We start from the raw sequence: 18,778 nt of genomic DNA, 5'->3' as shown, positions 1-18,778 counted from the left end.
TTTGATGGGTCCCAAATACAAATCTATCAGGACTTGTCCTCATTGACAGTGGCCAGGAGACACGAATGTTGCCCGCTGACGCAATGCTGCAAGAAACAGGGATATGCTATCGCTGGTGTTTCCCGCTAGCCAGGGAGCAGATTTCAGGGTTACCGCGAGGGAGGAAGTGGAGGGGTGTCCTGAACCAGCTAAAGACAGAGGGAAGCGGCATTTAGTCAGAAGGTTTACCTAAGGACACAGTCATGGAACAAGGCACAGGTGACACTCACCCCCTGGCTCAACAAAGTACAACACCCCGTGATGGCTGCCCAGCCCCACCGCCAGCATTCGTGGTCCTACTCTGAAGGGCAACAATCCCCCGGATCTAGGGGTAAATTACCCTTCACTGGACAGTGACTGATGGCTCTTTAACCTGGCAGTTTGTTGTGATGGTTTCTTCTTTCAAGTTGCACAGAAAAGTTGTTTGCTGGAAAGCAAGAGGCCTTTTTATTATTTTTTTTGTCTCTTGGCGTTTCCGCTGTGTGACAGTTGCCCCACTTCCTGTCGGATTGATGGGGAGAAATGGGGTAGGCTCAAATTCATAATGGGAGGGTGGCTCTGGGAAGGCTGGTGGAACGGTAGAGAGGGGAATTTTTCCATTAGGCAACAAAAGGTCAGGAAAAGGGATATTAACTTTTTGGGATGCAGGGCTGACAGGTGGAAAGGAGGGGGAAACATAATGGCGCATAACAGTCTAAGGGTCGGTTCCTTGAATGTTAAAAGGGTTGAACTCCCCACAAAAACGCTCCATGGTGGTCAGTGTTGGGACTGTCCGATTGGATATCCTCTTCCTGCAAGAAACTATCTCAAAGAGAGAAGAGGGGGGGGGGATACACTTTGAGAGAGAAGGGGGTGGGCCTCGCGCTGAGGGCGCCTGGTCCAGCTGAAAAAGCCAGGGTGGCGGATACTGATAAAAAAAATCTGTCTGGAAATATTTCAGGTCAAGAGAGGGTTGGAGGCTGATGACGATAAATGGGAACATAGGGCACATGGCAGTCAGACTGGCCTCATTATATGCCCCTTATCATGGTCAAATAATGTTATCGTGGTCAGTCAATTCGGTGCTGCCGCAATGGAAATTCTGAACCAATGGAAAACAGGTCCCCTTATATGCATGGGAGACCTAAATCAAATAACTGACACCATAGTTGACTGGAGGTCCTTGAGGCCTGGTGCTATTTCCAAAGCCACAGGAAGGCGAATGGTTATGCTCCCTCATGCAAAAACACTATTTGATAGACACTCCATCCACAGACGCAGACATACACACTCTATTCCCCGCCCCATTTGACCTACACCAGGATCGATTTATATACTCAGAGAAGCTGCCGTAGAATACACCATACTTGATGCAAGTATACAAATAGTGGACTGGTCAGATCATGACACGTGTAAATTGGTTAGAGGTGTCGGGCCCTGATCCCTGCTCAATGTACGCTGGGTCTGCAATGACACCCTGTACAGGGACCTGGCCTCAAGGGAATCTCTTTTTGTAGCGGGAACACTGAATTTTTCCAAATTAACTCTGAGAAGCATACATCCCTCCACAGCGGCCAAGGCCACCTTTCGCGGAAAATACTCCTCGAAACAAACATGAAACAGAAAATTTGGGAAAAAGAAAAGACTCTGAGGGACCAATCACGAGATCTGGAGGAAAAGGCAGCCGAGATCAAAGAATTTGGGAAAGAGCTGGTGGTCATTTGGAGGGGGAAGGCCATTGCGCAGTTAGGCTACATTAAGCAGAAATATTATGAAAAGAGGATAAGCGCATACCCTGCTAGCAACGCGTCTGAGGGGTCAGAGGGCGGAGTGGGCCGTCTATAAGATCAGAGACGAGGGGGGTTATACAAAGCCAGTGGCTATAGCCCAGCAGTTTGGCAAGTACTATACACAGCTTTACACTACAGAGGACACAGGGCATGAGCGTTAGATAAAACATTACCTAAACTGGTTGACTCTGCCCCAGATCAGCCCAGACGACATAGCTGCACATGACTCCCCAATAAGTAATGAGGAGGTGCTCAACGCCATTGCCAAATTAAAAGTGGGTTGGGCCCTGAGCAGGACAGATCTACTTCAGCATTCTACAAGTTTCATGGTACTCTCCTGATCCCATTCCTGACATGATTATTTAATAGCATATCAGAAGCCCCAGCTTATCTAAAGGAACAGTTTAAGTGGCATGTGCCACCTAGGTGCCTTAGATCTTCCAATAAAGGCCTCCTACAAACTATCTCAACGAAAAAGCAAAATGGCCTAGGCAAGGCTTTTCCGACTAGAAATATCCAAAAATGGAATGAACTACCAACATATCTGAAACTTGAAACCAACTATATTTAATTCAGAAATAAATTGAAAACACTGTTATTCAAATAAATCTTTGAATTATGACAATCTTAGCACTGTGAAACGACCGTTTGCCCACTCTGCTGTCCCGTCTCTGTTCCTCTCGTCTTGTCTTTTTGGAATGTGCTCCGATGCCTGCGGGCTTTAGCGCTATATAAATAAATAAATAGAAAATACAAATAAGAAGGTAGGCAGGCCCCCAAATTATTCACCCAAGCGCGTATCATTGTACTTACAAAAGAGGGCAGGGACAAGCTTGCCTGTGGTATAGTCCTCCCAAAGCTCGTACACACTGACCAGGTAGGGCTTGTAAGGGGCAGGCAGGAGGCAAATATATGTAAAACACGGAATATCATTGCGGGAGCCGCGGGCGCATCAGAGGAGCACATGCTGCTGTCGGTTGATGCGGAAAAGGCGTTCGACAGGGTTGAATGCTAGTTTAGGACGCAAGCACTGCAGAGAGCGGGCCCTCGGCCCACGATGGCTCTCGGGAGCAGTGGCGCTGTACCGCAACACAAAGGCCAAGGTTGTAGTAAACCAGGTTGCCTCCCCTAAGTTCTGGTTGTCCTGTGGGATGCGACAGGTCTGTCATCTGTCTCCTTTGATTTTTGTGCTCTCATTGGAACCACTGGCGGTCGCGATCCGTTCTGGGGATCAGGGTCCGGCGTTTTCGCCTGGGGACACTGGAATATAAATTGTCCTTATATGCTGATGACATACTAGTTGACGTGTTTGACTAGTTAAGTGCTTGCGCGTTATAGATCCATGGTGTTTTTGTTTGGCGAATGCGCAATCATAGTTTGTCTCTGCAGAGTCAGGCATTAGGTCTCCCTACGCACGTGCACCCGAAAGTATAGTGTATGTTGTGATTTTTACCGGCATCTGAATCGCAAAACGTAATGACCCGGATTGGCAGTTACGAGTCAATATTTGATGAAAAGTGAGTCGCGCTTGTGTGTCAAAACAAGTTTCAGGAAGTTCGATTTATCAGATGGATTTCAGTGTATGCGCATGCGTACTGAAACTAAACTCTAGCGTTTAGTATTCAAAGCTGAGAAACAGAACTAGAAGAGCACTGAAACCCAGAAGAGACTTAATTTAAACCTAAAGTTTGAATAAAAGAACTAAGGTGGTGAAGTCTTCAAGATTAGTTGCCTGCATTGAGACATTTCAATTTGGTGAAGGACTCTCACACTTGGTTCACCAGTTTGTTCTGAGGAGATGTTTTTTTGATTACCATGTTGAAAATCTCTTATCTACAAGGACACTAAAAACTGAGAAGAGATTTCCTTTTGAAGTGAACTTCTTATAAGAAAGGAAAAGACTCAACATAGTGAATTGCAAATCCTCTTCGCAAGTGGCAGAGGATGCACAGGTATGGAGATTCTTTATAGGGGTTTGAGTGGAGGGCAGGAACATTGATACAATGAGTAATAATTATTCTGTTTACTTTCCTGCAGATTGATGCCTGAATGAAGAAAGAGATCTGTGATGTTTTTTATTTTCTCCACTTCCCCTTTCCCCTGAGGAGGTTGGAACTTCAGCTGTAAATCAGTTCAGTTGTTGCTCACACCTTTTTGGGAGACTCTGAGGTTCAGCAGCTTCTGCGGACAGAAGAGTTCATGACCGGACAGTTACAAACCATTAATAGAATAGGAAAAAGAGTTGGCATAATAGCCATTATACAGGCACCGCTTAAGCTATCCCATTTACAAACATTAAAGTGGGACGGTGGTACTCAAATAGGGTATGCATGTATTCAGTGCACTCCAAACAGAACTATGATAATTCTTTTTGGGTATCGGCCACCAGGTCCTGCACCGGCATTTCTGGACAACTTGCAGCTGTTTTTGGCAGATACGGGTAGCAAGCATAAAGAGCTGCTCTGGCTGGGTGATTGCAACATATGGGTTGAAGATATGACCTCTATGTATGGGAAGGAACTAATGCGGTTCTTGGAAGCCCATGAAATGGAACTGTTGGTATCCTCCCCTGCACACTGCCTTGATGTATTGATATACAGAGGGGATATAATACACGTTTTAGACACAGTTCCAGTATCATGGACTGACCATTATAGCAGAGTCTTTGAAATGGCATTGCCTGAGAAAACTTTGGAGGAGTATGTTGATTATGACTCGCCAGTTCTGTAAGCCGAAAGATTTATTAAAGATTTCGGGGAGGATTTGAAGCAAGCTCTGGCTCAAATCAACAATGCTTTGCCCTGTGAAGAGTTTTTTTAACAAAGGCACAGAGATCATGGACAGGCTGTGCAATGACCAGGCCCCTTTCCAACAAATAAGAGCCAGGAATGTTACTAGTGCTTGGTTCTCGCAAGAGTTTGACTAAAAAGGGGACATTTGAGATCCGTGGAAAAAAATGGAGGAAAAATCGTTAAGGCAGTAACTTAGAGCTAGTTAATAGTACCCTAAGTGAATATAGAAAGGCTATTTTCGAGGCCAAATCTAAATTCATGATAGGGAAAATTGATAAAGCAATCAATAGGCTCATTAATTATATACATTATACACCTAGGGTCCGCTAGCTGAGCATCAGCGGTACCATAAATTTCACAATCACATGTTGACGCTTTTAATAATCATTTTATGAATAAAATAGATCTGATACGAGGAAAGATAGCTGAAGCCACGTTGATGGACTCTCATGAATATCCGGAGTCAACAGAGGTCATTACTGTAGAGAATACAGTGATTCAGAAACCATCTGTAGCTACTAAGGTAGGTGTGTAAGGGGTTGAGGCTACCTGCCTAGACACTGGGGTGGTGCAGAATTCATTTGTATTTACAGACGTCTCGGAGGAGAGGGTTTGTTCTTTGCTTTCCGGTTTGAAGGCTACAAATTATGTACTTTTTGCTATCCCATCTTCTTTAGCCAAACGAGAAGCTACAGACATTGCCCCATTTATCACAAAGTTTGTGAATAAATCTTTAACATCAGGCATAGTACCACAAATTGTGAAGAAAGCTGTGGTTGCAACAAAAAGAAAAGCTAATCTAGACCCCAAGAATCTCCAGAATTTTAGACCAGTGGCAGGACTATCATGGCCGGCTTAGTTTCTGGAGAGAATTGTGACATCTCAGCTGCAGGAACATGTGGAATTGGAGAACCTATTGGATCCATTACAATCTGGATTTCGGCCAGGGTTCCAGACGGAGGTTGCGTTGGTTACAGTCTGTCTTTGTTGATCATGTTGGACCTGTCTGCCACATTTGATACGCTAGAACAAGGGATTCTGTTGAAATGACTGAGGGAGGTGGGAAAAGTTTCGGAACAAGTCCTTCAGTGGTTTGAGTCCTTCCTCACCAGAAGGGAACAAAGAGTCCAGCTTGGAGACTTCCTTTCGGATTCCGTTTTTACAAAAGTGTAGGGTCCCACAGGGCTCTTCACTTTCCACTCTGCTCTTTAACCTATACGCTAATCTTCTCATGGACATTCTGAGAAAACACTGCATTCATTTTCATTCGTACGCGGATGATGTGCAGGTGTTCTTGAAGGTTCGGATATCAGACGATACGTTTTAGATAGTGGAACAGTGCCTACAAGAGGTACAAGCTTGGATGTGTGCTAATCAGTTGCTGCCGAATGCTGCTAAAACAGACGTGGCACTATTCGCCTCAAAATATCACCTGCAACATACTAAGCCGGTATTGTCACAATGCTTCCTAGGGGCACAGCTGAATTTTGCCAAAAAATAAAAAACCTGGGCTGTGTGTGTGCTCTACACTGGTTAGTGGTGAAAGAGCGAATTGAGTTTAAAATCCTCTGTTTGGTTTTTAAATGTGTGAACAAAGTAGCTCCAAGGTACTTATCGGATAAAATTAAAAGCTATAATCCAAGTCGGCAGTTGCGCTCAGGTGAGAAGAACCTGCTGTAGGTACCGCGGTCGAAGTATGTGAGCAAAAGGGACCGTAGATTTGGGGGTTTATGGACCAAGTCTATGGAATAAACTCCCTGGAGCCCTCCGAGAGATTAAAACGCTCATGGCATTCCGTGAGGCCTTGAAGACCCACTTGTTCTGTTAGACAGTAGAGTTGCAGCCAGTGGTACTAACAGATTATCAAATTGGATAATGGCAGGCTTAAGGTTGACTATTCCATCAGCGCCCAAATACAATTAAGTTTGTCCGGTGCGTGGCTATAAACAACTCAAAAAAATTCATGGCAGGAAGTGTTGGGTTGGATGAAGGAAATAGATGATGTACACAGAGAGCCAATTCCTCTCCTGGGTCTATTTGGGATAGAGGGAACGGCGGGAGAACATACACTCTTGCTGCAGATGCAGAGGAATCTTCTATTAGCAGCTAGAGCATGTGTCACCCTTCACTGGAGGTGATGCACTCCCCGACACATCAAGAATGGCTAGCAAGGGTGCAGGAAATATGATATGGAGAGTCTCACGGCCGCCCGGTTAGAATCCTACAGTCAAATTGACGTGCTATGGGTACCCTTCCTGCAATACTACAGAACATGCAGGTCAAGAGATGCCCCAACAACGAACCCATGACCTCCATCTTCTATCTACACCCTGCTGCTCCAAGTCAGACGAAATGACGAAAATGCCCCTAGGCAAACTAGCACCCTCATCTTTACCACCTAAACCATACAGACCAGCCTCCGACACAGCGCCTCACCCAGCCCGCTTTGGGGGAGGGAGGAGGGTAGAGGGAACATGGGAGTTGGTTCAATGTTGGAGTTTGGAGTTTTGGGTTGACCACGGCTAGGGAATATACATGGACTAATAGGAGAATGTCTCTTGCTCCGCTGAGATCTCTTGTAAACATATTCAGCTGTATGTGTTTTAATTATTTCTTCTTTCTCTGCTTGTATTAACCTATTTAGTGTTGTTTGATCATCTCCTAAAGAAAATCAGTATGACTATATTAGAGTTTAGGTCCAACTTCCCACTGGATCTTCTTGCTTGTTAATCTCCCCATAGGCGTGGAGGGATGAGGGAGGAATAGGTTTTCCTAATGACTACTATATACTCCTGGTTCAGAGTTCCCATTTCCTCCATTCAGCATTCCCAACATTCTCACTAAATGTAGCTATCAGGTATAGCCTGGGCAGAAGGAAGACGACTTGCAGGCAGAGTTTCAGGGGGGAAAACTGGGCACTGCATTTACCACACATGCACCCAGGCTTTGTGTTTTTGCTGTACAAAAAGGCTCCATTCTCCTCCTGCTGGGACTGCATCCAATAAGTCTGGCAAAAAGGAAACCTTTGACTAGGAGTACTGAGATGTGGAACGTATTCCCTCGGTACATTTCTTGCTAGCTGTAACATAGTTATCTCGTGTATACTGACGGGACTCTGCTTTACCAGAGGCCCAGGGTGAACAACCTCAGATCATAGCTGGTCTTACACCTCCAAAATAGAGATCGTGCCTGCTGCTGGGCTGTCAAATTCCCACCACTGCCATTCGACTGGCCACCTTTGTTAGCTCTATCCCTATATCCACTGAGGTCGTTGGACACGTGGGAATCCTCTTCACCGCTCAGCCTACAGTCCTGGTGCAAGAAAGAAACATTGTCCAGAGTGCCTTCTTCCACCTGCAGGTTCTTCGGGGGAAACGGCCATTCCTGACGGAGGGCTGGAACACCTGAACATTCCAGGCTCATTCCTATGGAAATCGCGCCCTTCAGCCCTAGACTCAGGCCTTCAAAACCTCCTTAAAAGTACAATGTATGCTAGGCCAATACCCATCAAGGTATGTGTCTCCCTCTTCAACCCGCAACGCTTACAATGCACTCTGAGGCAGCTGAAACAAAGCTTCTGCTGTGATGGAGTCATTGTTCGGACCATACGAGAGAGACTCTTCTCCCCAGGACCTCCCTGGTCAGAACATGGAGGTGAGTGAAGGTCAGAAGCCATGGGTTCTGCAACATCTCCACTATTTCAATGGGACCAAACTCTAAGGACAGAAATCAGGACACCCCAAGAGCCAGTCAAGTCTACCCCACACCCAGTCAGACCACAGGAGAACCACATTACTGCACCTGCCTCACTCCGCAGACACATTCCCTGTGCATTTCAATGGGACCAGTGATAGGATAATAACATTAAAGTCCTTCAATTACAAACATTTTGTGGGAGATTTTGGTAGCATAACATTTAATTGATTATTCAGAAAGGAAATCTTTTGCAGGATTGGAAGTTAAAGGCTGCTGAGCATGACTTACTGCTGATGATGCTTTACCTGCAGCAGTCTATTTCAGCATTGGGTGGGTGCGATATTTGGCCCCCGGACTGCCTTAAGCACATCAGATAAGGGCAATACAGTGCTTAAGGTAGACCGTGTTTCTCCCCAATCATGTGTATTTGATGTGCATTTCTGTTATTTTCTTCGTAATGTTCTGGAAAAGCAGGATGAAGTGCGCAGCTGAAGAATGACAGATGTAAAAATGGTCCATTTTCATTTCCAAATAGATTTGCCATTAAGGACTCTCCAAGGCTTAGCAATGGCGGTGCAGTACCTAACTTCTGCAAACCATAATGTAGGAATTCTCATGGTCACAGATTTTAAATGCAGTAAAATATGATCAAACCGATCTTGCAGTGGTCGAGCAATTCAGCTTCTGGTGAATGAAAATGAATGAAGTGTGTCCCTAACCCCCTTCTGCAAATTTTCCAATTTTCTCTTTGGCCCCTCACATCACTATCCAAGAGTCATGATGGGAGCAGACTCTTTCCCTCTCAGAAGGTATGCGGTATGGGGACAGAGAAAAAATCTCTGAATGGTAAATACAGCATTAGCGGGCATGCAGAAGGTCCTAGAACCAGCGATTGTGGCTCAGCTTCAAACCTTGCATCCTCCCAGCATTGTTACTCTTGGATTCTCCCACAACACTGTCCTCCTGTATCCCCTCCTCTCGACTCATCTGCACCAGCATAGCTCTGAATAGTCAGTGAGTCGCTCCCACTCCCTCCACAACTTAACTCTGAGAGCATTTTGTGACATCATTCTGTGATATGGTTGCTTCCGTCTTATCAGGATAGCACCAGATCTAAGCCCTGACCCCTCCAGTTTAGAGATGCCAGCTCGGGACCACAGGAAACCCCCATGAATGGGAACCGGTCACAGACCCTCAGGGGATGGATGGATGGACCTAAACATTAAAAACCCCTAAGCACGACAACAGAGGAGAATGATAATGTGGACAAACAGAAGCTTAAGAAGATCGAAGTGCTCACATTTTGAGACTGAGCTGGGACTTGCCTCTGGCGAGGATAGTGGTAGGCCCTCTTGCCAACTGCACACACTGTAGCACACCACTGCGTTACTCGAGACTGTGGGCTCCTCCCCCAGTCTGCTGAGAAGGGACCACAGTAAGCCAAGTTTGAGGGGGATTGGGTCCTCCGACGTATTCCATATCTATGACCGTAATCACCACAGCTGTGCTGCTTCGGAAAATCTTTCTGCGTCCTGCGTCGATACGCCACCCTCGAGGACCTCCTCTGACGGCCGACGTCACTGGATGTTATAAGTAGGACGCACGACGCCCGTAGCCTCAGTTCTGTTTTTTCCACGAACGTGTTCGCTTTGGAGATCTCAGCGCGCCTTGACTCTTTGGAGTTTCTGTTCTTTCGGTTCTTCGAACCTGTTCGTTTGTGAAGTTATCCTTCGGGATGTCTACCTCGTCTTCCACCCCGCGTCCGGGCTTTAAGAAGTGCGGGGACTGTGGGTCCAGGATGCCGGTGACGGACTCGCACGACGCCTGCCTCTGGTGCCTCGGAGAGGCCCATGACACGGATGATTGTGTCGACTGCCAGTCGCTTACGTCCAAAGCCTTGCGGGAGCGCAAGAAGAAATTGTCGGTAGGTAAGGTGTCCAAGCCACGGAAGTCGAGGTCTGCGGGGCTTTTGATGGATGATTCGAGGGGTGACTCCCATTCGTCGTCGGAAGTCCAGTGGGTCTAGGTCCCGGAGTAGGTCCCGCCACTCCTCTGCCTCTTCGAAGCACTCCCGGAAGCGCCGTCATCGGCTGCCTTCCCTGTCCTCATCCGAGGACTCCGCCTGTCGGCGGGTCGCTTATCCCGTCAAGCATGCAACGCCGGAGGATTGGGCTTCCTTCGGTAAGAAAATGCTAGCGATTCTCGAATCACAGGGCACTGGTCCGTCTGCGCCTCCGAGTGGGGTCGGTCGTGATCGGTCGAGAGACGCCGCTCGTACGCCTTCGGGCTTGGGTGGTCAGCACGATTCACGGGAAAGGTTCCGCTCGGACAAGGGGAATGGTTCTCGTCATGCCCGTTCCTGGTCCCGGTCCTCGACGCACTCGAGACCGTGTGCACCTGTGGTGTCTTCGAGGAAGACGTCGACGCCTGTGGCGCCGAGGTCGTCGACACTCTTTCGAGGCTCCGCCTCCGAAGAAGTCGTCGACGCCATCGGCACCCAGGCTGTCGAGGGACACGCTTGGGGCTCCGCCCTCGAGGCCTGTGTCAACGCCGTCGATGCTGTCGGCGCCACGTTCGGCGTCGACGCCGATTCACTGGACGCCTTTCGAGGCTGTTTCGACGGGGGTACCCCGAGGCACGGTGGAACCCCCTAGAAAGGCTCTGGCCAAGGTCAAGCATGGCTTTGTTCCCCATTCTGTGCCCTCTTACCGCTATCTTGAGTACATTTCAGAGGTGGATGAGGGCTCTGATGATGGCATGGTTCCTAATATGGTGCCAGATGAGATTCTCTCAGGCCATAGACAAATTGATGACCTGCGTCAGTCCCTGCACGACGCCAGTGGTCTGGAGACCTCTCCGGAGGTGGAGTTTTGTAGGCCTGAGCCTGGCACTTATGCCGATTCCTCGTACCGGCGCCTTATGCCTAGGGTCACCGAGCACTTGGGGTGGTCTACTCCCCCAGGGGATTTTCTTCAGGGTGACCTTATGGATATCCTCGACCAAGGTCCACCAACTGACCCAGTACTGCCGTTCCATATGGCTCTACAGAGGAGGGTGGCGGTGGCTTGGACTGCTCCGGAGAGTCTTCCGACAGTGGGCAAGTCTTTGCCGCGAAAATACCGCCCAGCCAGTAGCGACCCCCTGCTACTTGACCAAGCACCCCACTCCGGAGAGTTTGGTGGTGCAGGCGGCTGCGGCCCCAGCAAAGCAGACGTCGTATCCTACCATCCCTCCTGATAGGGACGACAAGCGTTTTGATGGTTGGGCGAAGAAAGTGTTTTCTTCAAGGGGTATGGCTCTTCAGGCGGCCAACTCAGTGTGTGCCTTGTCTTGTTTCACGCACACTCTGTGGAACTGTTTCCTTAGCGGCTGAACATTTTCCTGAAGGGGACGAACGGGATGGTTTCCTTGCTATGGTCCAGGATGGCAAGGATGCCATGTGTGAGGCCGTTCAGTCGGGTTTGGACGTGGCAGATTGCGTCAGCCGGTCCATGGCGGCGAACACCGTAATACGCAGGTTTGCGTGGTTGCGGAAGTCGGGGTTTGCTCCTGATGTGCAGGCCCGGCTCCTCAACATGCCCTTTGACGGGGAACGTCTTTTTGTCAGCAAGTCTGACGAGAGCCTTGAGAGGTTGCAGACCTCCAAAGCTGCAGCGAAGTCGTTGGGCGCTGCAGTTAGATAACCTCTGCCTTTTCGTCCTAGGGGACAGCAATGGAGGGGGAGGTTCCTTTCGTTATTACTCATCCTTTGGTAAAGCGAGAGGAGCTGCCAGTCAAAGGGGCCACCGTTGGAGTGCCAGAAGTGGAAAACATGGTACTCGAGGTGACAAGGATGCTCGGGCAGTTGCCTCTTTGGCTTCAGGCAACGCCGCAGCCACTTCAGCTCAGTCATGAGGCCATGTCCCATGGTTCGCCGGTTGGGGGAAGGGTGGCGCAGCATCTTGTAGAGTGGTGTGCCATTATTTCAGATGTGTGGGTTCTGGAGATCATAGCCCACGGCTACTGTCTTCCTTTCCGGCAGAGGCCTCACGACAATCCACCGGGGAATCTCTCTTTGAAGAGTCTGGATCCGCTCCTTGCGCAGGAAATTCAATCCCTGCTGGAGAAAGGCACCATAGAACTGGTGCCTGTAGCGGAGAGGAACACGGGATGGTATTTCCCTTATTTTTTGATTTCCAAGAAAGACTGTGGTTTGAACAAACTCCTTAGGAAGGACAAGTTCAAGATGGTTACTCTCTCTCAAGTCCTCCAGGCCCTTCAACTTCAGGACTGGTTGGTGTCTCTCGACCTCAAGGACGCTCATTTTCATGTGCCGATCCATCCAAAGCACAAGAAGTACCTGAGGTTCGCGGTTGGCGACTCGCACTATCAGTTTCGGGTCCTGCCGTTCGGATTGACCTGCGCCCAGAGGGTCTTCACCGAGCTCATGGTAGTGGTGGCAGCGCATCTCAGGAAAGGGGGGATTCACGTCTACCCCTACCTGGATGATTGGTTGATCAGGGCGTGCTCTCCCAAGCAAGTCCTGGATCATCTGTCAGTCACCTGCCACTCCCTCCACAAGCTGGGCTTCTCCCTCAACTTAAAGAAGTCCCATTTGACACCAACTCAGAGGCTCCAGTACATTGGAGTAGTGCTCGACACGTCCCTGGGGCAGTGTTTTCCTCCCCAGGTGAGGGCTCATCACATTCTGCAGATGGTACACAAGTTTCAGCTTGCCCAGAGTCTCCCAGCGTTCGAGTTCTTGAGATTGCTCGGCCTCATGCATCCTGCATTCTTTTGGTGCCATAGGCCAGGTTGCGGATGAGATCTTTGCAATGGGCACTCAAGCTCCAGTGGTCTCAGTCCTCCGGCAGGATGTTGGACCCTGTTCAGGTACCGTCCTCGGTCGCCCAGGACCTTCTGTGGTGGGCCGCGAAGGAAATCTGATGAAGGGGGCTCCTTTTTGGCTACCCTGGCCAGAGGTGACGATCGTGACGGACGCATCCCTCACGAGATGGCGAGCTCATGCCAACGATTTGACAGTCAGCGGTCGTTGGTCTCCGTCGGAATCCAGACTCATATCAATCTGTTGGAGCTGAGGGCCGTCAGGCTTGCCCTGAAGGCCTTTCTGCGGATTGTGCGAGGAAAGAATGTCCTGATCCTGACGGACAACACAGTGGCCATGCACTACCTCAACAAAAATGGGGGCAGGGTCACTTCCTCTGTGCAGGGAGGCGATGCAGCTCTGGTTCTGGGCAATCCAGCAGGAAGTTTCGATCTCGGCAGTTCATCTGGCCAGAGACGAAAACGAGAAGGCGGACGCTCTGAGCAGGCAGAGTGCGATCTCTCACGAGTGGGAGTTGGCTCAGGAGATTCTTCTGGAGATCTTTGCCCTTTGGGGGACCCCTCAAGTGGATCTCTTCGTCTCCAGTGTCAACCGGAAGTGCGAAAGGTTCTGCTCGCGGGAATGTCCTCCAAAAGGAGCCTTAGGAGACGCGTTTGTGGTGGAGTGGTCATTCCCACTGCTGTACGCGTTTCCTCCAGTCCCCGTCATCCATGGATGGAGGTGTTGCTTTCGTCCAGAAGGCCCGCAACTAAGTCCCTGTACCGTTGCCGTTGGCGAAAGTTTTGCGACTGGTGCAGGGTTAAGAATGTGGATCCTTTTGCATGTGACATTTCTGTGGTTCTGTCTTTTTTGCTTTCTTTAGCCCACAGGGGCTTGCAAGTAGGTACGGTTAAAGGTTACCTGGCGGCGCTGTCCATATTTAAGCGCTCATCTGAAGAGTGTGCCTATGTTAAAATTCCTTTAATTTCTCAGTCACTAATGTGTTCCCTGTGTTCCCTCCGTCACCTTTCCAGGTGCCCGGTTGGGATTTGAACCTTGTCCTCAAGTTTCTGATAGGTGCTCTGTTTGAGCCTTTGCATTCATGCCCTTTGAGACGGTTGACTCTTAAAACTGTATTTATGGTTGCGGTCACTTCCGCTCGCTGAGTGAGTGAGTTACAGGCACTTTCAGTTAAGCCACCCTTCACTGTATTTCATAAGGACAGGGTTGTCCTTGGAGTACGTCCTTCCTTTCTTCCGAAGGTGGTGTCTGAATTTCATTTAGGTCAGAAGGTTGTTCTTCCGGCATTTTATCCTCCTCTACATCCTGGTAAGGAAGAGGAGAGGCTCCATAGGCTCGATCCTAGGAGAGCTTTAAGCTTTTATATTTCACGCATGTCCTGGGTCAGAGTAGACGATCAACTCTTCATTGGTTACGCTGGAAAGCGTTTGGGACAAGCTGTGACTAAGCAGACTTTGTCTCGCTGGATTATTCTGGCTATTTCTGAGTGTTAACGCTTGGCGGGTAAGGACCCACCGGTCGGCTTGCGGGCCCATTCTACCAGGGGTATGGCTGCCTCTACTTCCCTACAGAGGGGTGTTCCTATTCGTCACATCTGTGATGCAGCCACCTGGGCTTCGGTACATACTTTTGTACGTCACTACTCCCTCGATTCCATCCGTGGGCAGGATCTGGCCTTTGGCAAGGCGGTCCTTTGCTCCGCAATTTGATTGGGCATTCTAAATTTCTGTGTTCTAAATTCTTTTCCCACCTCCTTGCATTGGTACTGCTTTGGGAGTCTGTCGGAGGACCCAATCCCCTCGAAGAACAAGTTAACTCTCTTACTTGGTAACGTTCTTTCGATGGGATGGTCCGACGATGTATTCCATATCACTTCCTCCCTGCCTTCCCTGCTACAGAATTTCTTATGCGATTGCAGCTTACGTTTCCGCAAGGCTTTGTGTGGTCAGACTGGCAGAAGACTGGTGCCACATGTTCTGGGAAAAAACTACAACTGTGACTACGTGCGTCCTACTTATAACATCCAGTGACGTTGGCCATTGGAGGAGGTCCTCTATGGTGGCGTATCGACGTCATTGACGCAGGACGCAGATGCCGAAAGTTTTTCCGAAGCAGCACAGCTGTGGTGATTACGGTCATAGATATGGAATACGTCGTCGGACCATCCCACCGAAAGAACGTTACCAGGTAAGAGAGTAACTTGTTCTTCCACAGAAAGCCATTCGCAGCCTTGGGGAGAACCCAAAAATCAAACCAGTGAGGATACCCCTTTCACCGCTTATTCCACACCTACCCCTTGTACATGGCAGGAGACTGATGAGACGGCCACCTCACCTCTATCCACTCAAATACTGCCCAGGTGACTACTGCACATGGCTGTGGTCTGGATGAATAATCACAACACACTCTCAGCACTAGGCAAAGCCCTAATGAGGCTCCAGTAGTCCCTGTTCCAAACAAATTACTCGTGCTTTTGGAAGACTTTTTTTTAAAATTGTTATAAAATATTTCTGTGCTGCTGAGAGGTTTAACTAGCATTTGCTTTCATTAGAGATCACTCTTCCAGCTGCACTTCCTGACAATCTAGAGGGGAACATGGCATGAGGGTGGAGAAATAACACCCTCCATGTCGTTGGAGGCGGCACATGCGGGTATCCCCTCCCAAGCCCCGGGTTTCACCCGACTCCCTGTGCTTGGTTTCTGACCATCTTTGAGCCCAACTCTTCCTATAGTGTTATTTGTGCTCTTGGAATGTTTGATGCTTGTTTTTAGTCTATTTTGTACCAGTTTGCTAATTTCATATTGCCTTTACTGTCTAGTTTATTTTTTTAAATTGTAAACCTTATCTTTTTGCGTTTTTGCATTCACAGCATCAAGAATTTAGTTTTCTCCTTAAAGAAAGAGTGTGCCCTCTGGTGATCAAGCTCTTCTCCCCAAACATCAAATTCAGGCAGGGGTCCACGTCCACTGCCTCCCCAGCGCCTGTGGAGAAACCTTATTTTCCCATTTGCATGCGCCTGCTGAGAGTGGTGTCCGTGCTGATCAAGCAGTTTTATGGCCTCCTGGTAAGATTATTATGATTCTGTGTTTTCCATTTTGAACATTATTGCCATGTTTATTTTCTGTGCAATGTTTGCACTTAGGGGGGGAAGGAACACAATGCCACTGAATGTATATCATGACTTAAATCCAATAATGCAAAGCTATAAAAAGAGTGTGCAAATGCTTGAGCCAGTCATATGATTGTATTGCATAGGGCATACTGTGTGCGCAGACGGCGTGGTTTACTGGAAGCCTTATCTGACTGTTTCTGTACATTAGACGCTAACATTAAAATGTAATCGTGGGCCTATTACAAGTGAACCATTTTCAAATGACAGTTTGCAGATTAAATTGTTTGAATTACAGTTTCCTGTTCAGTGAGCTACAGGATGGGTCCAAAATGTCACCCATTAATCAGAGATCTTTGTGAAAACTCCGTCATCTGTCCCATGATAACATGTGAAAGCAAACATCATCTGGGCTGCAGGAAAACGAGTCCGGTGGTACTATTGTAGCTTTGGTGATGGCCCCGGCACTGAAAATTCCCTTCCGGTGGGGTTTGAATGATTGCGCCTTATTCACAAAGTTTAGAGTTGTGAAGATTAAGGTTCAGGTTATTTTCTGTTGAGGTCTGAGAGTCTACACTTTTACTTGCTGCTTGGCATCTCTTCAAGTGTTGGGCATTTCTTTGATGCTGTAAGCATCTTGAACTTTTCTGTAGTGTAATATTCTTCATAGCTGGGATGCAAGTCTTGCGCAAGTGTTCCATAATGTACTGTTAACCCGATAAGTGTTCCAGTGCAAGCAGCTTCTTATGGCTAAATCCTGAATCCTGACTGGAGGAGCCCATATATAGTCTTCATAAACTCTGCTCCACCTTAGCAACACACGTTCAACCAAGACCTTCTGCGCAGTGGAGTGTCGGCAAACCTCACTCTGCCCTCTTTTGTGGATGTGCTTGTGTATTTCTGCCTATTAGAAAATAAAATAAAAAGTACTAACTTCTGCCTTCCACTCTACAACAGACTTTTATAAAGGACCTGAATGCCACAAATCTGTCCCCCTGGTTCGCTCCAGTCACTGGTTTCTGTTGTAAAGTGACTTCCAGGCTTCTTGGGATTACTTATATGTTTATTACAAGTACTTAAGTCACAGTTACATGAAGTTATATACATAAGTGGACAGGACATAACACTGGCTCCCATCACCCAGGTTCGGGAGCTCTAACTGGCTGGGTGCGGAATCCTTTGGTAAACATTCCGACATTCACAAGGCAACACTCCACATGACATCACCAGCTTTCACATACAGAGACAAGCACATCACAACAGTTTCCTTGTTACTCTTGTAAGCCAAATAATTGATAAGTTGTACGCGTATTGCATGTAATATGTTTAAAATACTTTGGGCTTCAGTAGTGAACAGCAGCATGTGTATATAGGTTGATGTTAAAATGTGTGCTTGTGAGTAGGAAAATGAATGTAACTGCTACCCCAAATCATAAAACACTTCATGGCGCTGTCCAGTTACCTGACCGGAAATGAGTGTAAAGGCTTTAAGGCTAACTTGAATATCGGTGTGTTACTGTGTTCATCTTTTTGGGAGGAAGAAGTGGACTATCCCCTCTTTGTAAAAAACTGGTAAACCGTCAAGTACCTGAACGAGAGAAGTTTTGGTATATGCATGTGTGTAGCTCTTGTCCAGGGAAGAGATGAGGCATTCTTGGTCAACTTGCTCGCATACATCTTTCCCCATTTAAGTATGCATGCAGCAGCCAGTGTGTGTAGGGGAGGATAGGTCAATAAGAGCCCCCCCCCTCCCACTGCATCTCCCACCCTGGTGAAGACTCATGACTCGTCGGCAGCCCACCGGCCCCCGGGCCCGGGCGGCAGGGCGGCTGCAGACCGACACGTGAGGCTGCACTACCACGTTATGTGGCAAAGCACAGACGCCATCTTGTACTAAGCCAACTCCATTTTGCTAGAAACGTTCAGATCTAACCCAGGCAGAGCCAACGTGCACACTGAAAGCGGCAGCTTGACCCCCACTCACCCACGCTCACAGAGGCCCCCAATTTTCACCCAACGGATGGCAGATCCGTTGAGGACTCGTTCTCACAAGCCACCAGACACGAACAAACAAAATAAAACACTGTAGCCGTTAACCTTCCGCAGTACATCATTGCCCCAGCCATGAACGGGAACATTAGGAAGTAACTGAAACCAGCCCAAAATATGCATGACCTGACCCTGTACCATGCCCCCAGCATTAGACGGTATGGCGCCCTACACCCCTACCTGCCCCGAAAACTCTTGCAATGTGTAGAAACCATTTATGTAATGTATGTCCTGTTGACTAACGTTTGCTGCTAATGTGAAGAAGAATGGGTAAAGAGTAAATATGCAACCGATATTGTTTATAATGTAGAGATGTACAAAGACTGGCTAGCTGACAACAAGATGTAATAACATGTGTTGCCCTCTTTATACACACACCTGTCTAACACTACCTCATGTTCGTATGTCAACTATAGATGTGAATTTTTGTGCTAAAGGGTATGGTCCCCAGTTGGTATTCCTTCTAATGCAAATGCATTCGAGTCCTTTTAGAGACCC

General features: G+C 48.1%; 1 protein-coding gene across 2 annotated transcripts in view; it reads left to right on the top strand.

The window, feature by feature from the left end:
- MON2 (MON2 homolog, regulator of endosome-to-Golgi trafficking) overlaps nt 1-18,778 on the top strand; it is a 1,155,350-nt gene that overhangs the window by 376,525 nt on the left and 760,047 nt on the right. For both annotated transcript variants that reach the window (XM_069629845.1, XM_069629844.1), the window contains exon 8: nt 15,992-16,186. In XM_069629845.1, the coding sequence (XP_069485946.1) occupies nt 15,992-16,186 (195 nt within the window). The remainder of the gene's footprint in view (nt 1-15,991; nt 16,187-18,778) is intronic.

Source organism: Ambystoma mexicanum, chromosome 12, assembly GCF_040938575.1.
Source record: "Ambystoma mexicanum isolate Mex_15411 chromosome 12, UKY_AmexF1_1, whole genome shotgun sequence".
Classification (NCBI taxonomy): Eukaryota; Metazoa; Chordata; class Amphibia; order Caudata; family Ambystomatidae; genus Ambystoma; species Ambystoma mexicanum.
This window is presented reverse-complemented; position numbering and strand designations above follow the sequence as displayed.